The following is a 20,610-nucleotide window of genomic DNA, read 5'->3' on the forward strand; positions in this document are numbered from 1 at the left end:
TCCAACGCTTTTGTTTATGGTCAGTATATACCGCTCACCCAGGCCATTGCGTGACTAGATTCGATAGGATATGTATCCATAAAAAAGAACAAATAGCCCAAATAAGAAACATTTGAAAAGGACTACTTCCTCAATCGTTGTATTTCAAAATGACAATTTCTTTTTTTATATTTAAAAAAATGACTGTTCCATTGTGGCTCATGAATTTTTTTTAGAGAATGAAAGTTATTTATTAAAACTGAAATTGCAATTTCTTTTGTCTAGCTATAGACACAATATCGAAATGAAAAATAGACTAGTCTCGTATTCGAACTCTTAGGTTAGACGAACAGATTATATTAATTATTTATAAATTATAATAAAAAAAAAATGAATCGTTAAGTTTAAACTAAAGTATTCGTTCAGACCTATCACGAGACTTGGGCTGCAAATGCGAAAACATTAACATGAGTGTGAGTACTGGGCTCGGGCTGGACACAAATCAAAGAGGGATTTTCTTTTATTTTTCTTTTATATTGTTAACAACATCTTACTTTCTTATTATTAGTAGGACATTTAAATCTAATAAGTTAATTATATTATAAAATAATTAATATTATTATATATAATATTAAAAATTTTAATATATATTTAATACACATAAGTTTATATAATAAATTTTATAACAATTAATTTTGATTTAATAATTAATTTTTTAAGATATATAAATTTTAATTAAACCTATAATTTTTACTTAAAATTTATATATGCAAAAATAAAGAATTGATTTTTCACATATCTCAAAAATTCAAAATATGCTCAAGCACACGGGCCAAGAAGATTAGAAGAAGAAGAAAAACAAAAGTAGAAAACTGTTTATAACTTCAAATTTTAGTTAAAGACAGTTTTATCTAAAATGTTTCTTCTCAATTTTATTTTTTAAAGAAAAATATTCATTATTTATGTTAACATCAAATAATTATAATTTTTTTTAGACTACAAGTATTATTCATTAAAGACTATTTTGTTTCAGAAAGAACTATCATAAATAACAAAATTATCCCTTCAAGTATTTAAGGTGTTTAAATTATCCCTCCAAGTATTTAAGGTGGTTACAAACAGAAAACTTAAACCTAAAATTTCTGATTAAACTGGAACAATCTTATGCGCAATTCATCCATACACATGATGATATTCAAAGCTCAACTTCAAATTATCATGCATATAATTCAATTCATTACACTCTAAACAAAGTATTTTTAAAAAAATAGTTCCCATTCAATAATTTTAGATGAAAATAATATTATAATCTTTTTCTCACTTCAAATTCATATTTTCACTTTTACATGCACATAATTTTCCTTTTTATATTGTATATTATGGATATTCCCAACTAATACTGGGAGAACAATATTTTTGAGATATAAAAATCATCGGATCAAAGTGAATGTTATATTTTTTAATAAATGTTGTTTCTATACAAATGATTAAAAATCATACGGTAACTCACTTTATTTTTATCAATTTTTTAATTAGGTCTATCAACTTTTTTTTAAAGTAAATTCTTCCGTTTAATTGTTATTGTGAAAAATTAACTATAAATATTTAATTAAAGATGCATGTAGGCATTGCATTGGTTAATCTGAAGTGTGATATAAGCACAACTAAATTAATTATAAGATATTTTTGTAGAATTTTAAGGCTTGCATATTAATCTAACTCAAATATCATTTCACAAATCTTTCACAATTATTTAACTCTGAAAAAAAAACTCTCAAAATTGACTTTGTGCTTGCAACAAACTCCCTCCAAAAGCATAAGTACGTCTACATTGTTTGCTTCTGGAGTTAGGTGTCTATAAATTTTTCATAACGACAAACCAGAGGATCCAATTGAAAAAAGTTTAAGAATTTAATTAAAAATGTTAGAAATAGACATATTTGTGGATCAATCTATAAAAACAAAAAAACTTAAACAAAGGGTCCGATATCCACTTAATTTTGATGCAAGCATGCAGCAATAGGCTATCCTTCATCTTTCCACTCTCATTCTTCCCTCGTTTCTATTCTCAAAAAGCACGAAAACAATACAACTTAATTACATATCCAATTTCCATTCCTTCAAAACATCCGTTTCACTCTCAATACTCTTCCAACTAACTTATTAACGCCTTTTGCAAAAATGTTTGAACTTTTTTTAATAAATATTTTTATTAATTTGTACTTTAATGTTATTATTGTAATGTAATGTTATGATGACCAGCAATAACAGATTCAATGTAATGTTTTTTTTTTACACAAGATTCAATGCAATGTTATAAATCATATTTTGCAATTATGATAAATAATTCATATTTTAATAAAAAATTTATTTTTAGTTATTAATAATTTCTTTCAGAAATATATTGAATTTCAATTTAGAAATAAAAATAAAAAGGATAAATTGAAAGAAATAAGATGCTAAGAAAAAAACACTAAAAAAATACTTTCGTTAAAGAAAAGTTTCTAAAAACATTATTGTTAAAATAAAACTCATAAAAACGCTTTCACTAAAACATATTTCTTAAAAATGTCTGCACTGAAGATTATATATTCTAATTTATAGAACAAGTCAATTTTATCTTTTGTTGACACGGAAAGAGACAACAATAAAAGAAACCCAGGAAAAATTAAGCTCTATAATGACTTAATGAGCTACAATACCGCAGCTAGTAGCCTAGAACAAGATTCAACCGAAAAAGTTTCCCACATTAGTTTATTTTTTTAATAATCATATTATTAATATAAAATATTCATTAAATTTTTTTATAATTAATATCTTATTTAAGACAATTGAGTCTAATATTCCTCGAATGAAGACTTGTTGATCATAGATTAGTATTTTAAGTATGGATGTATCTATCTAAAGTGTATGACATAATTTCTAAAAAAGAATGTAGTTTGTCATTCACCTTTCCTAGTACATGAAAATGGAAAGAATTGGAATGTACGCGGAGAGAAACCGTGGCTGCAGCTGCACACTGGACCACTGTTACCTCCCACTTCTGTTTTGTTTTTCCTCTATTTTTTTTTTTTTTTTTTTGTTGCTGACCTTAAAATGAATCTATAAAATGAGCTGGCAAACTAAGCAGGCCTTCTTTATTGGGTCCTGGATTTGAATTATCTTCCCACGTGTTTCAGTTGAACTATAAATTCTATTTGGGCATTATGGTCATTTACTCTGCCTTTATTTTAATGTTGTGTTTCTTTCCTAGAATCAAAAAACTATTTTTGACTTTATTTTAATGTTGTGTTTCTTTCCTAGAATCAAAAAACTATTTTTGAGGAAGTGAACTTAAGAATATCACATTCTCGTTTAATATAATTTTTAAAAACATTCCAAATATTGTTAATTTTAAAAAATGTAAAATATTTTATTTATCTTATTCTTATAAGAATCGGAGTTTTTTTATGGGCAAAAGAAATACCTTAAAATAAATATAATTTCTAAAAAAGAATGTAGTTTGTCATTGAAATTTCCCAATACATACATGAAAATGGAGAGAACTGGAATGAAGAACGGGAGTTACTTTCAATTATACTTTCCTATTCACTTCATTCATTCTTTTTTTAGGGGATCTTCACTTAATTCTTTATACATTTCTTGATTTTTCCACTTTTTTCAAATTTTAATTAAATATTTTTTTCTGAGATTTATATTTGAAATATTGTATCGTAGGTCAACCATCGTACCAGTACCATGTAGCCAATGAATGATTATTTACGGGACTCATCGGACGTTGGTTGATCGTCCATGTAAACCCATGAATTGAGGAGAGAACAAAGCGTTACTCTCTTCACGGTCAAACAGATTCGTTAATGGTTGCACGAAAACGTTGAAAGTTGAAGACACTATTGTTGTTGACATTAAAACAATCATCGTAAATGTCAACCAAACTTTTGTTATGTCTAATGAAGTTTTGTACGTTGGGCCTCACCTGCTCACCAGCAGCCCAGACTCTGGCTAAGTACTACCCAGTTAGATGCCATTTTGTTGACAAACCAAAAAAAAGTTAGATGCCATCTCCTCTATCTCAAGTCTCAATTATTACTTTAGTGCTTTGTTTAGTTAAATGGGAAATAATGTGCATGTGCGCATGAAAGCATATTAATTATTAGCATAGTATAAAAATATTATCATAGAATAAATTCCTATCAAATATCAACTCTCCAGACCAGATCAGATCAAATCAAATGCGTATTATCTTCTCTGGTGTTAATTTACATATTTTAAGACTAGCAAGAAAATTTGTTTATATTTTATTCCCATCTGCGTTGAATTAGAGTGACAAAGAGATTCGAACGTGATTTTTTTAGGGTAAGCACCATGATAATGTTTCTATTCCTCGGTGTTGTGGCTGACCAAATTAGGCATTGACCTAACACAAGGAACCAAGTTGAGTAATCTTTGTTACTTTATTTCTTCTTTATTGAAACTATATGCATTGTTTTTTCATCGTATTGGGAATCCACGCTAAAATTCAAAATTAAAGTTCCATTTAGTTGCAATTTGCTTTTTACCCATTGCCATCTAAGCTAGATGGTCAACCATAAACAAAAGGACAAAATGGAAAAGGTAAAGGGAGAAACTTCCGAGGTAATCACCAATTCACTATAATTTTATACAGTACTAGTAGTGGAATGCACTCGGTGGTATATATCGGTAACTAATAGCGAAGTCTATGAAAGTCAACAAAAAATAACCTCTTGGCTTTTGAAGGAACAATCTTGTTTCTCATAAACTTGAAAAGCCAAATTCAGGAAATAATAGTATAACCCAAAGTGATTTATTGCAGTTCTCTAATAACCAACAAACTTGCATTGATTTCCTTTCTGTGTGCTAGGCGGGATATCAAAGTCAAAACCCATCACAAATGTCATATTAATAAAAATGAAGAGGTTGTAAATAAACATCGAAGTTGTTTTCAATATCAATACAGTATAGTTAATGCATGAATGAATGCGCTTGAAAATGACAGGATTCTGCATACAAGTACAAAATTAAATTGGCCTAGTATATTTTAAAAGGAGGAAAAAAGACGTGCATTTTCTCATATTTGAATTAAGAAGAAAACAAAATAAAAAGAAAAAAATAGTTAATTGATGAGAAGAAAAATTATTACTTTTTCTTTAATTAAATTTCACTTCCCCCTCTCTCGTTACCTTTCCCATTGTTTCAACTTTCAAAAACAGCGTAAAGTTCAAGTATTGCAATTTTAAAAAGGTCGTTCACATAATAATATATTTAAATAAATAAAAAAGAAGAAGAAAAAGGGAAGACAAACCTAGTTGATGGGTTAGTAGATGAAATAGCGTTGACCACGTTGGTTGCTTTGCTTGGGTTGGGGGAAATACTTGAAGATAGTGGAAGGCGTTATAAAAGAAAATACGTTAGGGTTCACAATATCATGAAGGAAGAGAAATTAGTTAATGAACGAATGAACATGAAGATACGAGACTATGAATGAGTTGGTGCCTTCTTGGCGGTGATGTATTTTTGCATTTTAATTTTGTATGGTAAAGACATTGTTTAGTTGGTTTGGCACTTTCCCTTGGGCTTCGGACCAAGAAGTGGCGGGACCCACCACCAACTCCTCCTTTGGACCTTTACAGTAGGTAAACATTGTTTTTGTCGCGGCATGCCTTTTTTGTATTAAAATAATTTATATTTATATTTGCAGAATAATAATAAAAAAAAGTGATATTGTAAACAACATTATTCTGGCCATTACATGCAAAAAAAAAGTAAAGTCCAAGCAATATCTAGGCTTGGATTGACGAAACTTGGTTGACTTTCTCATCCTTCTCACCCTTTTATAACCTCCTCTTCTCCCATCCAAACTCACAAAAAAACAAGACACCAAAGTTTCAGTTTCTCTCTAACGTTGTTGTTAAATGACAGTAGATCTGGTAGGTGCTGCCAAGATGGGGATGGAGGAGAATATAGCGATACAAGAAGCTGCTTCCGCTGGGTTGAAGAGTATGGAGCATCTGATTCGTGTGCTTTCTTCTCAAATCCCTTCTTCTGCTTCGTCTTCTTCTAACGCACACCACCACCGTCTTAATCTCAACCACCTTGACTGCACCGAAATCACCGACTTCACTGTCTCCAAGTTCAAACAAGTCATCAACTTGTTGAATCGCACGGGACACGCTCGCTTTCGTAGCGCACCTTCTCATCCTTCTCCTTCTACTTCTCTTCCTTCTCAACCTCAACCTCAACCACAACCACAACCATATGCACTGACTCTTGATTTCGCAAAACCTGTTATGCTTAAGTCAAATCCCAACCCTAACCCTTCTTCTACCGATTTGTCGGTTTCTCAATATTCTAAGACCAAGGACACCACCACCTTTAGTATATCTCCTCCCGTGTCCACCACCACCTCCTCATTCATGTCCTCCATCACCGCCGACGGAAGTGTCTCCGACGGAAAGATCGGCCCCGCCATCATCGCTGCCGGCAAGCCTCCTCTCTCCTCATCCCACCGGAAAAGGTGTCACGACGCCACCCTCTCTGCCGGAAAAGCCTCTTCCTCCGCTCACTGCCATTGCTCCAAGAGAAGGTAAATTATATATTCAATTATTAGATCCATTTCTTCAACAACTTAAAAATTCTAATTTCTAAACAATAAATAAAAAAAGAAAGAAAGTTGATGATTTATTTTTCTTTTTTTATAAAAAAAAATAGAAAATCTCGTGTGAAACGAATGATACGTGTGCCGGCGATAAGTTCGAAGATTGCCGATATCCCAGTGGACGAGTACTCATGGCGAAAGTATGGTCAAAAACCAATCAAAGGTTCACCTTACCCGCGGTATGTATTTTATTCTTACCCTCCTGTCATATTGAATCCGTCAAAGTCAAACATTAATCTCCACGCCTTTCAACCTTGGAACCGTCGCACACAAATCTTAATATTTTAACATTTATCGGAAATTAATTTTTTTTTTTTTGTTATTTGCAGAGGGTATTACAAGTGCAGTAGCGTGAGAGGGTGTCCGGCGAGGAAGCACGTTGAGCGAGCCCAGGATGACCCCAACATGCTCATCGTTACCTACGAGGGAGAGCACCGTCATCCGCAACCGCGTCTGCCGGAAACTGCTGCCGGCGCCGGCGGGACTTTTGCCGCTCATCCTGTTTAAGCGACGGTGGATATCGGGAAAGTATGGCACCGACAGAGATGAGTGATAACCGCCGTTTGCAATTAACGGGGGGGAAGTTGTAACCGTATATTGTAACAGTGGGAGGAAAAGAAAAAAAAAAAAAAAAGAAGGGAACTTATTGCAAGCGAGGGAAAGAAAAGAAAAAGAAGCAAAGTCAACTTTTGCTATGTTTGGTTTGGCTGGGACCTTTGTGGACCAAAAGAATCGTCTACTAGATGGATAGGGACCTTTTCTGTAAATTTGACACAAAAAAAAAAAACTATGAAATAGTAGTACTATACTTACTTTTTTTTTATTCTTGTTTTTCCAACTTAATTTACTAGACATTCATTTACTCTCAGCAATCAAAAAATAATTTAAATTTTTATAAAATTGGATAAATGGCATGAAATTGGTTGGACTTTAGGCCACCCACCTATTTATTTGAGTGTATAGGGGAGATCTGATCCAAGTATAGGATTCCATGGGCACAACAGCAACACAAGGGTTGAAAAGAAAGGATGGGGTGAAGGAAAAGTCAAAGGTGAAGTTCAAAATGGAGAATCTGAGTAGCTTGTCAATGGACGTGGTGCGAGTGGGACAGGTACCGCGGGTCCCGCGCCAGCTCATTCCAATCTTTGCGGTTCTATCATAATCTTCTGCTTTTGTACATTCCAAGATATTTTAATTTAGGAAAAATAAAATAAAACATTTATCCTCCTTGCGTTTTTTATATTCAGAAATATATATATATTTTTTTGTGTGTTAAAATATCAAAATCTTGATTGTGTAATTTTATCAGTTACATTACAACATATTAGAAAAAAAATACTCCAATTGAATAAAAACATATAAATAAATTAAAATATTATATTTAGATACTAAAAATTAAAATATAATTTTTTAATAAAAATAAAACATACAATTTAAAGACATAATTAAGAAATTTTTTTATACTATTTTCACTCTTAATTACACATTTCTTAATTGAAAAATATTCATGTTAGCTAAAATTTATTACAAATTACAACATTCTACAAGTTAAAAAATTTAATAAATTTCTATTATAATTTTACACTTTTTAATAAATTTTAATCCATCAAAGAAACATGTTAGACAATATATTATTAGGCTTAACACTCCTCTTCCTAGTATTATTTTTCTTTTCCTTTTTGAATGTGTATTTAAAATATTATTTTCTACAATCAGGCAAAAAAAAAAAAAACTTTCAACGGCTTGAAACTACCTTTTTTTTATCATTATTTACAAATTAAAATCAAATAATGTTTAAAAATAAGTTTATTTATTTATGCCCGGACAAATTAAATCATAAATTACTGTTTAAATTATTTTTTTTAAAAATAATTTTAAATATTGACAAACTTATTATATGTGATACATTGCGATTAGATGTAAGACTTCTTATTTGGGAGGTGTATAGTTTTTTCATTTTAAAAATTTAAATAATTAAAAATAATTTTATTTTGGATAAGCGTTGATAAACGGTTTTCAAGTGCAATTGATTTTACAAGATAAATTTTGGTTATAATTGATTTTAAAATAATGATTCATATTTGAATAATTTTAATTAGAATTGAGCTTGAAGTAAAATACACTAAATTTTTTTATCCAACTAAAAGTTACTTAAAAGTTGTTTAAAAATCAACATGAATCCAAAATCAAATAGGAATTCCTCTAAAAAAACTAAACATGTGAAAAATTATTTAAAATTAATTTTAGATACTAAAATAATTTTTTTAATGTGAAACCAAACAGCACTAAATTATTTAGTATAATTTGATATATAATGTAAATGTTCAATTTTTTTTATTTATATAGATTTTAATTATAATATAATTTTTTTTTACTTATTATGAATTTTAATTGTAAAAAATAAACATTTACTATTGCAATATATCATACTATCTTTATTATTAAAATATTAATTTTTTAGATTAATGTAAATAGATTAAAGAACATTTAATAACTTTAAACTATTATCGAATTTAGTGTAAAATACATTCATTTATTATGAAATGTAAATCTGATTTGGTTTTAGTTGAAATATTAGGTTACGCGCAGTTGTCATACCCGTCGGGGAAATCAAATCCAATTATTTATTAAAAAACGAGTATATTTGAAAAAAAATAATTAATAAAATTTTTAATTTGTAAAGTATTAATAATTTTGAAATAAAAAATAATTAGAACGTCGATAATTTTATAACGAAAGTAGTAACAATTTTACTTGTGCATATAATAACAATTTACAAATATGAAATTGCTCGTGTTAGTAAATACATTCATTGTTGAAATAATAATATTTTTATTAATAAAAATAAAAGTAAATAATTTATGTTGATAATATAAGAAAGTGTATGTTGATGATATATCAAAAATACATTATCATTCAACAAAAAAATTATTATTATATAAATATATCATACTTTTTATAATAATTAACTATTTTAAAAGACATATCTATGACAATTTATAATTAATTAATAGTATAAAAAATTACGTAGAAAATACATAGATGTTAGATTCCAAAAATAATTCCTGGCTTTGGGTTCATTTTGTCTTTGACTGCTACTTAAATACGAGTAGAAGAAGTCAAATAATAAAGTGAATTACGATTTACGCAACAAATACCTTCATCACACATACAACACTATTCACGTGACGCTGCCGCACTTCAAAGTTTGAACTTTGAAGTCTTCAACACTTTCACAAACACATTTGGATCGAACGACCAGTCTTCTGGTCCCTCTTACTCTAGAAACTTTAAATTGGGATCAACGGGTCTTGCTTCGAATCTACGTAACCTTTTGTGCATGCATATCATATCATATACATGTACTTATAATTTCAAGAGTAAAACGTGTTTTTGATTTCCATAAATATTGTTCTGCTTAATTTTGGTTTTAAACATTATTTTTTAACTTTTAGTCTTTAAATTTTTTATTATAGCAACATATATACTCATATTATTTCCATATGAAAATGATGAGCAATACAATCAAGTGGGTAAAAGAAATTTTGGTGACTAAAATAAGATTTTGATGTTCCAGCTGCAAGGCGATGAGCAGCAAAATCCACTTTTCTCTTCACAAAATAATAGTCTTCAAATTTTTAAGATAATTTTATTATACTATTTAATAATAACATGATATGTATTTTTTTTTTGCAACAATGATATGTATTGACTATTTGGTACCAGTATTACCTAAATTAATATTATTTATTTTGCTGATAATGAAAAATTATTTTATTCATAAAAAAAACACAAATTTATCATACATAATAGATTGTGATGAGATAAAAATATAAAATAATTTATATCCAAATACTTTTATAAAATTTGATTTATCCAACATTGATTAATTATGGAGTAAATTACACAAATCTTTTGTAAGAATCGAAGAAATTATACATGTTTCTCTTCCTTTTTTAAAATCTATACAATTTTTTTTAGGTTTAAGAAAATTATACACGTCTCTACTCCCTTTTTAAAATATATTCAAAATTAATGTTTATTATTGTTTGTATGAAGTTGATTTAGGTGATTTTGTGTGTGGGATCAATGATGACTTGGTTGAATTAATTTTATTTGATTTTTGAAACTTATAATTGTTCATCTGACTTTGTAAGTTTACTGAAATGAGATTGATTCAATAATTTTGTTTTGTTGCTCATAATGATGTTTATTTGATCTTGTTTTCTTTTTATCAAATAATTTTGTCTTGTTTTCTTTTGAAACTTATGGATTACGAATCTGTAAACGGATTACGAACTTGTAACTCTCTTATGGATTATGAATCCGTAAGCTTACTCTTATGGATTAAGAATCCATAAGCTTGTTCTTATGGATTGGGAATCCGTATGTTTATTAGAAGGGGTATTTTTGGAATTTATAATAATTTACTGGGTGTACTAGAAGAACGCTGGTGCACGAAGCAATTGCCATTAAAGTGGCAGCAGCACAGATAGCCCAGATTTGTTTGGACAAAAGGACCACCCGAACACTTACATATGTTTGTAGTTTGACCACCTCCCTCCAACCCCCACAAAAAAAAAAAAAAGGATAGTCACGTATATTAAAACTCAATAAATAGTGAAATAGGCACAATCATATTTTAATCTGAAGTAGATTTTATTGGGTGATTTTTTTCTACAAAAATACAGTTCTGGTGTTTTAAAATATTTTGAAATTGCCTGTGTTTTTTTTGAAAAAAAAAAATTTAATCCTTATAAAGTTTAATTCATTTTTAGTCTTAAGTTTACCAAAATTAATGTAATTTTAGTTCTTTTCTAAGAATTAAAATACGTTTTAATGTTATAATTTTAACTTGTAAACACTAAAAAATATTTTTTTTTATAGAGACTAAAATTAATTTCTCAGATATTTTAAGATATAAAAAATATATTTTAGTATTTTTTTAGTTCATGTTAATTTGAAAATTGAGCAATCAAATTTATTATATTCACTCTTATGTTATAATAAAATAAATGTTGATAACATTATCTCTAACATGCTATTTTGAACAGTCATCTATTGATTAAAATTTGTTGAAAAAGACACCTTCTGTGACTATCACAAATTGAAGTTTAGCCATTGAGAAAAAAAATAAGCTGTGTATTGCGATATGGATGACAAATTAATGTTCACTTTTATATAATTAAAATTTATATTAATTTTTTTAATATATAAATTATATCATAATTAAAATTAATAATAAATAGATATATTTAGATACATAAATTTTATTTTACGTTTATAATAAACATCCCTTCAAAAAAAAGTTTATAATAAACAATTTAAATTTTGATATAAAGTTATTCTGATAGATTCTTTAAAAAAATGAATTCAGAGATGAAGATAAAAGAGGGTAAATTAAAAATCATAGACTAGTTATAAGAAGATTAAATATGAAGAGACAATAAAATAAAATAAACGAGTAATATTTCAGATATTGCGGGAATTTTTTTTACTAATTATTAGGATAATGTGTGAAATGAACATTGAAACATATTAATATATATTGATCGGAGTGAAAAAGGCAGAGGTAATTAAGACTTTAAAACATATTAATATATATTGATCGGTTCAAGCCTTTAAAACTTATTAATATTAGAGACTGTATCCTATATATTTGGCTGTATATTTTTATTTTCTTTTTCTTTTATCTACCGAAGTAGTTGCAACTATAAACACCAGTACAGGCGGCAAGTAGTAAATGATTTCAACACAGTTAAACACACACAGTGGGTTTTTCAACAATATATCAACTCCTTGTTTAGTCAAAAATAGTTATGCAGAATATTTGGCTAAGCAATTATAACCCTAGCGTAAGATCATGCATATATATATATGAATTAATTAAGAGACAAAGATCAATGATCATGGAAACCATATTCGGGATATTTTTAGCAACAGCAACGAAATATCACCACGTTTCATCAAATGTTTAGCATAGTTGCCAAATGGAGAATCTAATTCGCAAATAATGTTATACAATATTCGAACCGAACTGAATGCTAACATTACATTTCATTCTCCATAGAATATTTACTGTTTTTTTATTTTATTTTGTTTTATATACACTATACACACACTGATCGACGCACACACATTGAATAAAAAATAATTTTCATAATTATAAACATTGAAGTTGAACATATAATTAGGTATTTAGGTTCAGAATATCAACCATTTTTTGAGCGGTTAACATACACAGTAGTTAAGAATGACAAGTAACATGTTGATTCGTATAGAAATATGAAAATAAATTTTAGGGATGATAAAAGAGGCCGGGCCGTTAGCCCACTTTTAATTTGGCCCGATGGGATGAAGATCTAGACCCACTAATTCGTTGTTGGTCATTCCGTCTAACTCGTCAGTCTTAAATATTAATTATTTTTAATAAATAATTATATTAATATATGAGACTACTAAAAAATAAAAAAAATAAAAAGGATCTTTTAGTTTGATTTATGTTTAATTACTTTATATTGTTTAAAATTTTAAGATTAATTTTAGAATTTATAATTTTGTGTTGGTGTGATTTAAAATTTTAAAATTAATTTATTATTTAAAATACTTTATAATGTTGAAAGGAGGGATGAAGCGGTGTGTCCATCTTACATGTCCAAGGTATAAGTAAGAGCAGAGCAGTCGGTCTCCCCCCATTTTTGAGAGATGAATGAAAAGACCTTGTGCCATCTTTAGTACAGAAACAAGGTGCAAGCATCTGAACGTTAACTGAGCAGAAGATGGCCCACCAAAATCAATGTTATTTATTAAATTAGAAGAGGAAGACTAAGTGTGAATGCATGTGACGAGTTTGAAAGACAAGACAAATTAATAAAACACAAGAATATAATATGTAGGCAAATGGAAGCATCTTGATTATAATAGCACATAATGACAAACTTCATAGGATACCTTGTTCGTTAGACTTGTTCCTCCTTCTAAATTATGATCAATTTCAAAATCACCAATTCCTCATATATCTTGTTGATTAGAGTCTCACGTCTTTGATAATGAGTTAGTTAGACTACGATGTGTGGCCTACCCATAGACTCTATAGTGACCAAGAAGGTCCTATATATATATATATATATATATATATATATATATATATATATATATATATATATATTCTTTCGCACATAGGATGCTTATCCGTGACGCATGACGATGGATTCAAATCGGCCACATATCCCACTTTAGGATTTACACGTTCTTATGTGTGGAATTAACGTGTTTTACCAAAATGAGTTGCATGCAATTTACTTGTGCATATGCACTGTGTTAGTGATTGATAGCTACCTAAGAATTCTTAAAGGGGTTGTGGAAGTCAACGAGAGGATTTAAAACGAGTCAAAAACAAGAAGGCTTTTTTTTATTAGCTTTTTATAATTTCAGAAGAAAAATTAAGGCAGCATCAATGCCTTATGTTGACTACTTCTACCCATGAATATTTAATAACCAATTGTAAACTTCGCCGTTTGGACTTTTTCTTCATATTATTCAGTTTCTCTTTTGAGGATGCTTTTCTTTTCTTTTATATCATTCAATTGAAGTTCTATGTGAAAAACAGTGACGGAAAGCCAACACCTAAACTAATTAAATTATTTTTTTTACGTATAATTAAAATTTCTTTTACCTTGGAGAACTGCATATATTTTAATCTTAATTTTTTATGTAGGTCAAAATAAATTAATTTGACAGATGATTGATTAAGTTTTTTTATATGTATGATTAAGTTTTTTTTTTTGAAAGAGAATGATTGATTTTTTTTTTATACTTAGAAATCAAATTCAATATCAGAAAATTTATAATAATGTATTTTTGTTCAACCAACTAAATTATACTCTCTTTACCAAATGATTGATTAAGTTGAAATTTAATTAATAATAGAGCAAAATTTACTATCTGAGAATAACCGGCTCTGCCATCATCCCGCATTACGCTCTGTCCTTTGACAACATTTTCCTTAAACATGCTTAAGCCAAACCCGCCAGATTCACTTCTTGATTCTGTTTTCTTCCAAATTAAGCAAGCAACATCTTATTATGCCTTCACCAAAGGTTGACAATCTGTTCTATATAGCTTCCCATAATAACTCAAATATTTGTCCTTGCGTTTAAGACAAATATTGTTTTACTTGCTTTAAGGTAATTTTAACAACCCACAAACTATATGTTCCTTATGAGACAAAATAATCATGTGCATTAGGTAGCCTATGCTTCTTGATACGGTCTATACGATTATTTGATTTTGATCTAAAGCAAAGCTTCTGTCATTTGGATTGCAAGTGGGTAACCATACTCCTCTAGTGCACCAAAATGGGGATAAATATTTTAACATTTCTCTTTAATTTTCTCTCATTTAACCATGTTAATTACATGCATGCATGATGCATGAAAGGACAAGGTCATCGATGACAACTTATAAGGAGTTGAAGACTAGAGGATGTTGCTTTGAAGCTTACAGCTCAATTTTATTGTATATGGTGGCCTCCACGTTTAATGGAGAGACTTCGAGTCCGCAGTGACACAGCAGGTTTTAATATTTCAGTGAGGTGTCTTTAGTGCTGTAAAATGTAGATTATTCAGATACAGATATAGATTTGCTCCTTTATTTATGTGTATGTGAGAGATACACGTGGCGGCAATTAACCTTACACATTTTTGTCTGCAGTGCTTCTGGACAAGGATCATATGATTGACACAAGACAATGATAAATTTGTTTTCAGTGTTGTTATCTATATGATATTATAATTGAGTTTGAAAATTGATTTAATTTAATTTGGAGGAGTAGCCCAATAGGTAGGTGTATTTAGAAACAATGAAGATAACCTAGCAAGTCACCAGAGATATGATCCGGTGCTACACTATGATCAATCACATGATGATCATATTGGAAAGTTGAGTAAAACGAAACCAGTATCCTGAAGTAGGGGTATAAGCTGTGTGCAAATATGCAATGAATTTATTGTAATATTGGAAAGAGGGGAAAACAAATCAATATCCCAAAGTAGAAGCTTGAAATGCTTTAACTAAGTATATGGCTATCTTTGGATATTGGCTAGCCTCTAGCAGGCTAGTGTCTCATTTGGTAGGAGTCAGTTAAATTGGAAAGTGTTAGTTAGTGTGTTTAAAATAAAAGTAAAAAATTTAATGAAAATATATTTATGATTATAAAAAACATCTAAGCACCATGTACATTAATTATACGGGTACTTGTATATGTGTTTGTGCCTGTGAGAGTGAAGGTGAGTATGTGAAATGTAACAAAAAAAAAGTGTTAAATATATATTTAAAAATAGATTGTTTAATTTTGCCGGTGATACAAAATATAAATTAAAAATAAAAGATATAAGAATTTGAAGCTTTTAATTAAAAAATTAAAATTACTTTAATTAATATAGAAATATTATTTTAACTAATTTCTAAATGTTTAATATTTTTAATATTAATTAATATTATATTAATACTATTTCTAGGTTTTAGTCCGATGCTTGTTTTTTTTTTTGTTAAAGTTTGCTCTCTTATTTTTTGTGTGTCATGCCTCTCACTGAAATCTATATATTATAAAGATGTTAAATTTCACTGTTAATTCCCCACAGTCTAGGTTGCCTCACTGAAAGTAATTAGTTGTGACTTGGATGGTGGAGAGAGAAGGAGGAAGATGGAGGTTGAGGTAAGTAAAATACTATATTAATGCACGTTTGATTTCATGTTGACTTATATAGAATCCTGTGAAAGTATAAACTAATATTGTTGTTTTAGGTAAATTTTTTCACGTGAAAAAATATATTTTGGATCCAAAATTCATTTTCACGTGAATAATTTTGGATATAATTTTTTTATTGAATAAATAAATATATTAAATTTTATTATTAATTTACTTTTAAAATAAGAAATTTAAGCTTAAATCACGTTACTTTAAAATACTTTAATCGTGACCATAAAAAAGTGGTGTATTTTCATTGGCTACAGTAAAAAAATCGAATCAAATTGTTCTTCATCCATTTTTTCTTCTTCGTTGTATTGCTTCAAACATATGCTAAGATTTTTATAATTTAAAAATGATTGATTGAATTTATTTAGGGATAATCCTTGTTATCGATGTACGACCTTCACTCTAATATTTTGCTTGTTCATAACCTACCGATGGAGAATCAAGTCAATAAGACCTACTTTGTTGAAAGTGAGGTCTAATTAATTAATGTTGAAGCATGTATTCACAAAGTTGATCAATATTTATATTAAAGGTTGGTCTAGTTTATAACAAATAGACAAATATCTATTATTACAAATGTGGTATTTAATAAAAAAATTATCTAACACTCAGCAAAAATATTGCTAAAAATATTTGACAACATTTAAAAAATATGGTCAAATATTAATAAATATTAATATATTTTTATGATATTTTATTAAATATTGTTATGACTATGTCGTCAAATTAATTAATAAATACTTTCTCTATTTTTATTTATGAGATATAATCAACAAATTTTTTTATTCTTTATTATAAGATTTTATTTTATTTTTCTTGTGCATTATCATAGTCTAATTCACTTAAACTTTTTTATTTCATAAAAAAATACTTCTTCCATCCTTATTTATAAGACATAGTAAACAAATTATTTTTGTCTCTTATTGTGAAACTTTATTTCATCTCTATTGTATATTAATTATTATTTTTTACTAAAATATTCTTATTTATTTTAATCTATAATTAAATGCTACTTTAAATTGTCAATTTCTCTCTCTCTCTCTCTCATATATATATATATATATATATATATATATATATATATATAATAACCCCAAAAATATATAAACAGACAAAAACAAGAAGATTAATGAAAGGCAGCAATAAGTTGATTTAAAAAAAAAATGGTTGATTGAGGGAGGAAGCAAAAGCAAATGGCATTTGAGTTGTGAGAGGAAATAAAGAAAATAAGAAGAGTGTTGCGGGACTATATATTAAGAGCTACTTTTGTGTTGTGTCAGATGAATTAGGGTGTACTTCTGCATGCATATATATATGTGGTTTTAACTCAACTTTGTAACACTCACACACGCACAGTACAACGACAACAAACATGCTTTGCTTTTCGCATTATGGACCAGAGGGCCGTTGGGGCCACAGTTCCCGCGGAATTTTAAATTTCTAATAAGTAAATTTTAAAAACATTGTTGTTGTTTTGTTACTTGATGTGTTGTATCGGTGTGTAATTGTGTATGTTAAGTGATTAAGCGTATTAAAAATATAAACCCAACATTTAATATTTAAATATTTAAAATATAAAACATCAATTAATATAAGAATAATTATATAATTTTCTCGCAGCAGAGATCCTGCGAGGGACAGGATGTGATTCCCCTTCCCGCTGTGCTCATGAGAGAATATTTATCCCTGTGGGAAAAAACCCCGTCTCCTATAACCATATTAGTGATTACTACTCTACTTTTATGGCTTTCTTCTCTTCTTCAATAACCTTATTTTTATTTATTATCGTAATCTCAAATGGTTAATTTTTCATTCTATCTTTATTTTATAAATCTGAATACTCATTTTTTCAATAAGTAATTTTTTAAGAATTAATTATCATTTTTTATGAAGTGATCACGTAACTTTTCTTAAATTAACTATCGTATTTAGTTTTATTTATATTTTTTATTCTTCTCAAATAATATTATTTTAATTTAAATCTAGACCCAAATATGACTTTGAAAATATATTTTTTATTAAGATAAAAATTAGATTCTAAGATTTTATTGTAATCTTGATAATCCCAATTTAAATTTATTTTAAATTTTAATGGACCATATCAAATTAATAAAGGTAAAAAATTCTGAGTTTTAAAAATCTGATCTGAATAATTTATTTTGATATGATAAAATAAAATATTGACCACAAACATTAATAATAATAATGGTAGTAGACAGGACATAATTGTTGTTTCTCTCTTCTCTCTCACATATATATCTGTCTCTCTTTAAGCACCTCCCATCATCACCCTCTCAATTTCTCTCTGCACGCCTTCATTCCACCTCTCGCCAACAAACCAAACCATTAAGCCATAATTAAATTGAATTTGCTACTACCATACCATCATAGTGATTCATAGCACTGAATTTTTGTTGCTAGCTCCACATCATGGGTCTGGAAATCCTAGACGAATTTCGGCCAATTATGTCCATCCGAACAGTTCCTGTTCCTACGGTTGTTAGAAGCTGCAGCCAACGCGCGGAGGTAGAGAAGGAGGAGCTGCTGCAAGAGTGCCACACACCCACATCATCAAAACCTCAAACGTTGTTGGTTTGTCCACCACCTCCAAAGAAACCACGAGTGTCCAGAACCACAAGGACAACTTTTCCTTCTCATTCTCAAGCCTTCTTTCAAGTCCCACACGATCTTGCTTCTGTCTTTCTGCTTCGCGCCAAACCTTCCACCCTAACAACAACATCCGAGGAAGCTCTTTGCTAGCTACCTACAACACTTCTCTCCCAATGGTATAATATTATATATTATATACTTTCAATAATTAAGCACTACAATATATTAGGTTTTTTTCGAATATCATTGCAAAGGAATACCTCGGTCACTGAGATTATTATTATAATAATTTCGAGAGATATGTTAGCACTCATAGATAGTATTAATCTTCGAATTTTGACTTAGATATTAAGGGACCGAGTCAGCACTCTTTGAATTATAACTACATACTTAAGGGGCCGAGCACTGGTTGGTTTTGTTTTATCTTGTTTTTATGATATCATTATTAGTTTTGTTGCTATTTTGAATTTTTCAAGTGTAGGAATTAATTTAAGTAGTTGTACATCGATGGTGCATGACGTGATCCATTATACTTACTTGTTTAATCATGAATGCACGTATCTAACTGAAAATAAAAGGGGGAAGTTAACTCTCTCTCTCTCTCTCTCAATAGGAAGGGTGGTAGATGGATCTGGAACTGGAACTGGCTAAAAGAGTTAGAATCATGCATGCATATACAGGAAGTTTTAATTAGTTATGAAATTTTATAATAGTCAAGTTAAAATTTTAATAGTTCTAAATTTTCCTATAATACCCTCCTGCTAAATTATTCTACCTTGTTGGAAGATAGAACATTACTAACGGGTTTGAGAACTCGATTCACCACTATGAAGACAACGGGACATATACAACAATCACTCCCAAAGGCTGTCCTTTGGAAGTTTGTTATTACTACCTTAATAGCCGTTTTGTAATCTAGCTTAGCCTTGTGTTCTTTGGGAAAAAACAATGACATAAAAGGAAGTTAATGTTCTAGTTGGCTCTTGTCCACAAAACCAGAAAATGGAATACATTGTCAATGTCTTGGAATTTTTAAGGAAAGCAAAAACTCACCACATGTGTGTGTGCATAAAGATACCACAATTTCCATATATTTGATCCATAGTTTTTCAAAATTTATAATTTAAATTTTGTAGTTATTTCTTCATTTCTCATCTAGTTCCTCTATTAATTAATCTTCCTTAGTTTTTCTCTCTACATGTCATATTTAATTTATTTATTAGTCCCTCAAATTATTATTATTTTTCTGTTTAGTCCTTTTAAATATTAAAATTTTTATCATTTTTTTGTTAAAAATAAGCACTTACCAAACAAACAAGAAATCTAGAAAAAATATCGTAATATTATGAGAAATTAAAACCTTTAACAAATATAATTAAAAAAATATAAAAAAACTATTTTCATTTTGCCAATAATTTTGAAGGAGAATGACAGTTAATGCAAAATTAACTGTAAATATATTGTGTAAACTCTAATTCCGTTATTAGAGTCAGCGGGACACATTGAAAGATACAGATAAATAAAAAATAAATTAATTCCTTTAACAAACGAGATACATTAACGAAGAGGGTTTGCACATTGCATTACG

At 28.8% G+C, this 20,610-nt stretch overlaps 1 protein-coding gene and 1 long non-coding RNA gene across 2 annotated transcripts; both read left to right on the plus strand.

Moving 5' to 3' along the window:
* Positions 1-5,871: 5,871 nt before the first annotated feature.
* WRKY13 (WRKY transcription factor 13) lies at positions 5,872-7,478 on the plus strand. Its single transcript, NM_001250447.2, has 3 exons — positions 5,872-6,583; positions 6,709-6,834; positions 6,985-7,478. The coding sequence occupies exons 1-3, from the start codon at positions 5,913-5,915 to the stop codon at positions 7,160-7,162; spliced, it is 975 nt and encodes a 324-aa protein (NP_001237376.2). The 5' UTR covers positions 5,872-5,912; the 3' UTR covers positions 7,163-7,478.
* Positions 7,479-18,635: 11,157 nt separating this feature from the next.
* On the plus strand, positions 18,636-20,001 carry LOC106795488 (uncharacterized). The gene is made up of 2 exons (XR_001384137.3): positions 18,636-19,198; positions 19,636-20,001. It is a non-coding gene; the product is annotated as an uncharacterized lncRNA (long non-coding RNA).
* The last annotated feature ends 609 nt before the right edge of the window (positions 20,002-20,610 follow it).

Source organism: Glycine max, chromosome 13, assembly GCF_000004515.6.
Source record: "Glycine max cultivar Williams 82 chromosome 13, Glycine_max_v4.0, whole genome shotgun sequence".
Lineage (NCBI taxonomy): Eukaryota > Viridiplantae > Streptophyta > Magnoliopsida > Fabales > Fabaceae > Glycine > Glycine max.

Bases quoted from the DNA above. Each gene is read 5' to 3' on its own strand.
- WRKY13 (NM_001250447.2), top strand. From the start codon at position 5,913: ATGACAGTAGATCTGGTAGGTGCTGCCAAGATGGGGATGGAGGAGAAT. The intron at 6,584-6,708 runs GTAAATTATATA...AAAAAAAAATAG, and splicing joins TGCCATTGCTCCAAGAGAAG to AAAATCTCGTGTGAAACGAA. The intron at 6,835-6,984 runs GTATGTATTTTA...TGTTATTTGCAG, and splicing joins AAAGGTTCACCTTACCCGCG to AGGGTATTACAAGTGCAGTA.